Source organism: Otolemur garnettii, unplaced genomic scaffold, assembly GCF_000181295.1.
Source record: "Otolemur garnettii isolate 467f Iridium unplaced genomic scaffold, OtoGar3 scaffold00108, whole genome shotgun sequence".
Lineage (NCBI taxonomy): Eukaryota > Metazoa > Chordata > Mammalia > Primates > Galagidae > Otolemur > Otolemur garnettii.
In genome coordinates, this window is record NW_003852503.1 from 5,849,085 (window position 1) to 5,856,922 (window position 7,838).

General features: G+C 39.1%; 1 protein-coding gene across 5 annotated transcripts in view; it reads left to right on the forward strand.

Annotated features, from left to right (window-relative positions):
• The window catches only part of DDX6 (DEAD-box helicase 6), a 37,661-nt gene extending 30,146 nt beyond the window's left edge, over positions 1–7,515 (forward strand). For 3 of the 5 annotated variants that reach the window (XM_003796840.1, XM_023517314.1, XM_023517315.1), the window contains exons 12-14: positions 907–1,008; positions 1,513–1,695; positions 3,177–7,515. In XM_003796840.1, the coding sequence (XP_003796888.1) occupies positions 907–1,008; positions 1,513–1,688 (278 nt within the window). In that variant the 3' untranslated portion in view covers positions 1,689–1,695; positions 3,177–7,515. The remainder of the gene's footprint in view (positions 1–906; positions 1,009–1,512; positions 1,696–3,176) is intronic. The other 2 variants (XM_023517316.1, XM_023517317.1) reach the window with 1 other exon arrangement.
• Positions 7,516–7,838: the final 323 nt, after the last annotated feature.

Genomic DNA, 7,838 nt, shown 5'->3' on the forward strand with positions numbered 1-7,838 from the left:
GTGGCTGGCGCCCCAGCCGGCCGAGCCACAGGCGCCGAGCCAAAATGGCATGTTTTATTTTACAAACTTAATTTAAAATATAGTCAATTCATTTAACAGAGAATTTTTTTTTTGAGACAGAGTCTTCTGTTACCCTCTGTAGAGTGCTGTGACATCAGCAGCTCACAGCAACCTCAAACTCTTGAGCTTAAGTGATTCTCTTGCCTCGGCCTCCCAAGTAGCTGGGATGACAGGTGCCCACCACGATGCCTGGCTCTTTTTGTTGTTGTTGTTAATGTTATTTATCAGTCCTGGGCCAGGTTTGAACCCACCAGCTCCAGTGTATGTGGCTGGCGCCCTAACCACTGAGCTACAGGTGCAGAACCTAACAGATAATTTATTGATGTACAACAAATACTCCTCACTAGATAGTTAGATGCTACAAAAAATCTGTATCCAATTTTATGTATATCATAACATGATTTTTAAAAAGTGTATATATGTTACACATGCATTTGAATAACTGAATATAATTAGTAAATTTACATTACACTGGAATTGTACAGTTAGAGTATTGTGGTATCAAGAGATGTCCAGGCTATGTGCAGTGGCTCATACCTGTAGTCTTAGCACTCTGCGAGGCTAAGATGTGTTGATCCCTTGAGCTCAGGTGTTCAAGACCAGCCTGACTAAGATGAAGACCCTGTTTCTATTAAGATGAGGAAAAATTAGCTGGAGATTATGATGGGCTTATGTAGTCCTAGCTACTTGGGAGGCTAAGGCAGGAGGATCTTTCCAGCCCAGAAGTTTGAGGTTGCTGTGAGCTAGACTGAGGCCACAGCACTCTAGCCAGGGCAACAGAGTGAACTCTTGTCCCTAAAATAAAGTAAAATAACAGAATTGTCTTCTTTGTTTTGTTTTTTAAAGATCTGTTTACCCGAGGTATTGATATACAAGCTGTGAATGTGGTAATAAACTTTGACTTCCCAAAGCTGGCAGAGACCTATCTCCATCGTATTGGAAGATCAGGTGAGGAAAAAGGGATGTTCTTGGTGGGAAGGTTGGGGTGGAAGTTGTTTGAAATATGTAATCCTTAAATTTTGTTTCTTTGTGAAATAGAGTATGGTAGCCTTGAGACTAGTGAATTAACACTAATTCAATTTGGTACTTAGTACTGATTTCTAATTCTTCTAAAACATTTAAGAGTAATTTAAAATAACTGTGCTTAATTAGAGATGAAATTAACACGGAAGAACTTCTGTGATATGATGTGTGACTGTGTTGTTTAGTATATGTATCTGTGTGGCTTTTGATGTAGATCAGCATCCTTTTTGTCATTTGTAAAAGCTAGAATAAAATAGTACATTAGACTGTGAAACCAGAAGAGACCATAAGAAGTGATTTCATATACTCACTGAATCATACTGAACAGAAAAATCAATCCTGTGTGGTTTTGCCACTAAGAGACTTGCACATGTATGTTAATTTTCATATTTAATCCATTTTTTAAATTAATTTGTAATTTTTCATCAGGTCGCTTTGGTCATCTTGGCTTAGCCATCAACTTGATCACATATGATGATCGCTTCAACCTGAAAAGTATTGAGGAGCAGCTGGGAACAGAAATTAAACCTATCCCGAGCAACATTGACAAGAGCCTATATGTGGCAGAATACCACAGCGAGCCTGTAGAAGATGAAAAACCTTAACAAGCATGTGCGTACCTGACAGTAGCTAAGTGGAACCTGTAATAAAAGAAGGAATCAAGGTCTTCCAGGAGGGAAATTTGATGTTGGCCGTATCTGATGGTAGTAAATGATAGTAACAGCAAATAACTCTTGGGTGAAGTTGTAGCCTCAGTAAGGAATCTGTAAATGCTGTTTTGAATGCAGCTTCCTGAGTAATGTGATAAGAAGCATGCGATACTTAAGACAGATTTAGACCCCTAAAATACTAAAAGCAAAAGAGAATCTTAAACCGTTTTGAACATAAAAATATTTTCTGCTCTTGCCATTTATTTTTTCACTCAAAATCATCTCTCTTTGTTTATTTAGAGACAGTCTCACTTTGCCGTGGCATCAGAGTTCTCAGCACCCTTAAACTCTTGAGCCCAAGTGATCTTGAGACGGGGTCCTCCTCTTGCTCAAGCTGCTCTTGAACTCATGAATCCCAGGGTACTAGGATTACAGGCATGAGCCCACCGCACCTGGCCTCATCCTTCTATTTTTAACATTTCCGTTTCATTTCTGTTGGGTAGTTTAAACCAAGTAAGGCTACCTGCAATACCTTATTTCTAAATGTGTAATCAGGGTATGAGGATGATTGTCTTTTAAAAATGCATTACTCTGATTTTCTGCACACCTTGCCTTTCATCTTTTGATGACTGTTGGGCTCTGTTTAGACATATGAAAAATAATCCTCAACATTGAGTAAGATTGGCTACTTCAGAACTTTTCCTAAGGAGAATCTGATTTGACAAATGATAGTTTCCAAATTACGATGACCATCTTACCTGTTAGTATTGCTGAAAGAATTTTTAAATTACTCGTTTCACTTTTAACTTTTTTCCCCCTAAGTTAAATGCCCTATACAAAAACTCTTGAACAAATGTAAAACTAGCCAGTGTTTGTTGGCTTTGTCAGACTGTTAGAGTTTATGTAAGGTAAAACTTTTCCCCCTTGATTTAGTAGTTATGAATGAGAGCTACCTGCTACCAGAACATTCAGGCTCTCATTCTGTCTCAGGGATGCCTAGCAGAAACTGCTTAATCCTCCTTACCAGTGGATTCTGCAAGTAGGTAAAGGTTCAGTAGACACTACTAGAAAGAGCATTTGGGCTCGGCACCTGTGGCTCAAGTGGCTAAGGCACCAGCCATGTACACCCAAGGTGGCAGGTTCGAATCCAGCCCAGGCCCACCAAACAACAACGATGGCTGCAACCAAAAAATAGCCGGGTGTTGTGGCGGGCGCCTGTGGTCCCAGCTACTTGGGAGGCAGAGGCAGGAGACTCGCTTGAGCCCAGGAGTTGGAGGTTGCTGTGAGCTGAGATGCCACAGCACTCTACCCAGGGGGACATCTTGAGGCTGCTGTCTAAAAAAAAAAAAAAGAAAGAGCATTTGGGATAAAGATGGTGAAAATCTGTGTATCTAGTGTGTATTGCTTTCACACATTAATCGTAGATTTTTTTTCTCTCTTTAGGCTTTGACAAACTACAGGAGGCTCGTTTGGATCTGTGACACATGGTTTGGGGGGGATGCTCTTCTCTTTGTGGGTTTTTCATCTTCTTTTATTTTGGAACTATGAAGACTTAAAAGAACTCAAGACATTTTTTTCTTTTTTTAACTGGTGAAGAGAAAAAAAGCTGAAAAGAAGGAATATACCTTTTTTGTTCCACTTGTTTGCACTGTGTGCTGACTGAACATTAGTTGCACTAACTGCTGGTTTTTTAAAAATGTTTTCTGGGGAGAAGGGACAAGGAAGGAGGAAAAAGAAGAGAAGGGGAGAAACCCTAAAAAGAGAAGAATCTTGATGAACACACAAGCTTGTCTGCAATTTCAGAATTCTACAACAGCTGACTCTCGACTGCATTTCAACTTCTCCCTGATTACTCATCCGTTTTTAAGCCGGAAGAGCTTATTACTTATTTGTGCGAAGTGCCTTATGCTATGAGACCATTCAGAATATCATCTTTTAGACACAGCCCATGGAGTCAACAATAGTAATCCTTTCCTTTTTTTCTTTCTTTCTTTTTTTTTTTTTTTTTTAAATCCTTTTAGAAATTTTGTCTTTGCATTTTGGTTTCAAGTTGAAGTCTCTCTCTTCCCTTTCTACCCAATACTCAAGCCCAGGGCTGGAAGATGAAACTTACTATTGATGTTAAACACCATTTTCTTTTTCTTTATGTGGAGGAGTTGATATGCAACTGCAGTTCATCCGCACTGTAAATACATGTATTTAAAAAAAAAAAAAATCCCAAGTAAAATTTCTTCTGGGCTGATTAGGTAAAACATCATCACTCCCAAAGGAAAGAGCAGTCTATCATTGCAGGAGCCATATGACAAGCCTTTGTGCTCTATAGCAGAACACTAAAGACTGGTTTACATACGCCTCCATTAGCAGTATGGCACTTGATGTGTAGACATGTCAGAGCTTTGACCCTCTTTCCTCTGTGGCAAAAGTGTGTCCCATAGAAAATTGGGTGTGTATACTTGTATAAACTTTGTAAATAAGTTTTTTTCTGGGTTCATATATATATATATACATATATATATATTTTTTTTTTTTTGGATGAAGGTTGCTGGGATTAAGGGGATTAGAGTGATTATGGGAGCAGCTATAGATGAGAGGGGCTCAGTTTTCCGCAACACTAAATTCTAAAAAGTACTTTGGCCTCTTGCTGTAGAGAGCAGATTTCTGTGGGACCCTGTGTTAGAAAAGGGACTCAGAAGTCTGAGGTGTACTGTTTGCTGCCATGCTGTCTCACCTAGTACCTTTGGAAGAGGCTTATAAAATAAGAGAAGGAGAAACTTCAGAAAAAATCTGTAATTCAGATGTGTGGTTTTTTTTTGAGAAATTCTCTGATTTTGCTTCTTCCCCCTTACTGAAAGTTGGAGGAATTTTTCAAGCTCTGCAAATGAGGGCAAAGATTAATCTACCTTGCAGTATGGAAAGTCATTGAATGGCAGTGTCTTTGAACAGTATATGTATAAAGCATGGATTTGCATTTCAGAATATTTAGCCAGTACCAGCTTTGCTAATGTTAGCAGTTCTGGAACTTAATTTTCTGTGGATCATCTCCTTAAGTGTGTAAATGTGTTGCCCTGTGCCTACCTGCCTTATGCAGAAATGGGCAACCCCTGAGAGCTGTTAACTTTCATGCTACAGAAAGCTGCTTGCCGCCATCTTGCGTTGTGAAAAGAATTATCTGTCATTTTGCACTGTAAATTGCTGGCAAATGCTTTACAGTTGATAGTGTTGCTTTAAATTGTGCCCCTCCCAACATGCTTGATGTTTGGCCTGATCTCCAGGCAAAAGGAGTGAGATGAATCAAAACCAGTGAACTTTTTTTTTTTAATGTTTTTAATTCCCTTTTAACCCAGTGTACTAGGTCAGTCAGGAGGCATCTGTGGGGAAACAAAAAACAAAATTCTTTTAAAATTGATTTCCATAATCCATGGTTTTCAAAGCCTTTAGATACTACAGAATTAAGTCCTGCCATATGCTTTCATGCTTTAATTCATCTGGATAAAGAAATCAATTACTCAAAGTTGCATTTTTTTAATTCCACCTAGTTCTAAGCAAAACTATTTGTGACTCACAAAATTCCGTGGGAATCAAAATCCTACAGATGTTTCCTGATTAGACATAGCCCTAACTCCTTAACAACTGTAGCAAGGGCTGCACAGTACAAACCCAAAAAAGAGCAAGCTCATTTATCTAGAATTGAAGTCACCTGTGTTTTGTCCAGTCCATATTGGTTACTAAATACAAACCCTAATTAAGGAAGTAACTTTTCCAGGGAGGGTGGGAGAGAATTAAAAGGCAACAACTTTTGACCAAAAAAAATCTTGCCCTTGTACTGATGCAGCTCTCTTTTCTCCCCCACTTTTTGTGAGCTAAGAGGGATCATTCATAAAGCAGAAAAGCAAGAAAGGAGTGTAAATGCAATTTGGTATCTCACTAGAGAGAGTATGGTGACTAAAAAACATGCAGTCTCCTTTGCCAACCTCAGACTGCTCTGCCTAGTGCCACATGCCTGTGGGTCCCTCTTAAAGCACAGACTTAAAATTGAAAGTATTACTGAAGTATGGCCTCTGATGAGGAGTGGCACTTAAAACTATCTGGGACACCACTATTGGACACAGTCTTGCAGAGGCAGCTGTCCAGTTTTGGTGCTTAACTCTTGAATAGGAATTGTTAAAATGGAAAGATGCTCTAAGGACCAGGTCAAAGCCTGGTCTTTTTTTTTTTTTTTTTAAATCCCTCAACACCATTATAAGGAAGCACTGTTAACTATTGGAAATCATTTTCAGATTCTTTCCGATGTTGAGTGGTTTTTATTTTTTTAAGTAATGGCAATATTTTTCTAGTGTTCAATTGGGTGAGAACTAGTCCCTATTTTAAAACTATACCCAACTCATGGTTTAGCCTGTGGGTCATGGACTGTTAACATACCTTGCCACCTCTAGACCTGTATTTTTTTCTCTCCTCAAATGTTCTGATGGAGATAGAAACTCTCTTGCCCTTCCCTTAGGAATAGAATAAATTTATTCTAAAATGACCTTTCATGGAAAGAAGGGAGAGAGAAACCTGAATATACCTCTAAATTATTTTCAAATTGGTCCCAGCATCGTAACATGGTTTGGCCCAAGGGGGTGGGGGGAGGTGGTCATCAGTATTTGTTTTCAGAATGAGATGAGAGCATCTTTCCTCTGCCATGTGCTTTGTGTTTGACACCATCATGCTTGGTTAGAACAAGAACTCAGCACAAAGCTTGAGTGTAAATTGTTGGAATCAAAGCATCTCATTCTGATCATTTGGTTTAATTTTTTTTCTTTTCTTTTTTTTTTTTTAATAGGGGTGGGAGGGAGGGTACTGTGCCCCAAAAGGGAGGGTGTCTGCACTAAGGATTTAGAAACACTTTGGAAGCTCCATAACCTCATCAAAAACTGCCTTTAGCCACACTCCTGACCTTCTAGATGAGTAACCAAAAAAAAAGTTCTTGGGAATTAAGCCATGTTATTTTAATTTTCTACTTTTTTCAGTGTTCTATGTACCTTCAAATTTGTTGTAGAATCATTTTCTTGCCAAATATCTTTGTCAAGCAAAATTATTGGCCTCATGGGAGCTGAAATAAGTCAGCTTTTTGGTGAACTTGAGTGAACTTTGGCGAGCTTGTAGTTCTACTTTATATCCCTAAAGATTGTTTTTTTAACTCCCAAAGAAAATCTGCTGTTTGATCTAAAAACTCATCTTTCGGGTAAAGAGTTAAGTGTCCAAAGGTTGTCAAAGTTGAGGTCACAGGAAGCTAACCTGGCACCTGGACTCTGCCCCTCCACAGCTGACAGATTCCAGCAGAAGTGTATTTAAATTCTCCAGTAGACAATGCTGGGCAGGGAAAGGGAGGGGTTGGGCTGGGTTATTAAGATACAGGCTACTGTCTTTTAACCAGTGGTTTTGTGGGAGGGGGCCTGGAGAAAACAAAGTCACTGTTCCCTTTTTTGAAACAAAAAGGAAAAAGTTTATTTTTTTGTTCAGTAAAAATGGGAGAGAATTTCAGTGTCCCTAGCCACAAGGGACCAGTTCCACTGAGAAATGAACAGTGGAAACTCAAAATTTTGAAAACATTGGGGAAAGGGAAAATTGGCTTTCTGTTAATTGGCAAATGTTCCAGTGGGGCTCTGTTTTTGTTGGGATGTGTTGTGTTGTATGTACACGTGTATAAGCCAGTCTCTGCTGAGTTTATAAGGTTCATAAAAGATGGTTGGTAAAATCTTGACTTTTGTTTATCTCAATAAAAGCCCACTGGAACTCCAAATGTGTGTGTGGTCTGTTTTTAGCAGCAGCCTGTGAACGTAAGAATTGGAGTTTGAGAGTTTTATTTAGTAAAGTAATTCATACGGTGTAGCAGTCATTCCCAACATTGTTCCTGAGCTTAGTTAAATAATCTGGAACATAGAGTGTCACCTGTGGCTCAAAGGAGTAGGGCGCTGGCCCCATATGCAAAAACCAGCCCCAGCCAAAAACTGCAAAAAAAAAAAAAAAACCTGGAGCGTCCATCTATCCTAGATGTCCCATTACTCGATTGTCAGTTTCTTAGGCATATCTCAGTCCATGACTCTCAGTAATGGTCACTTCCCA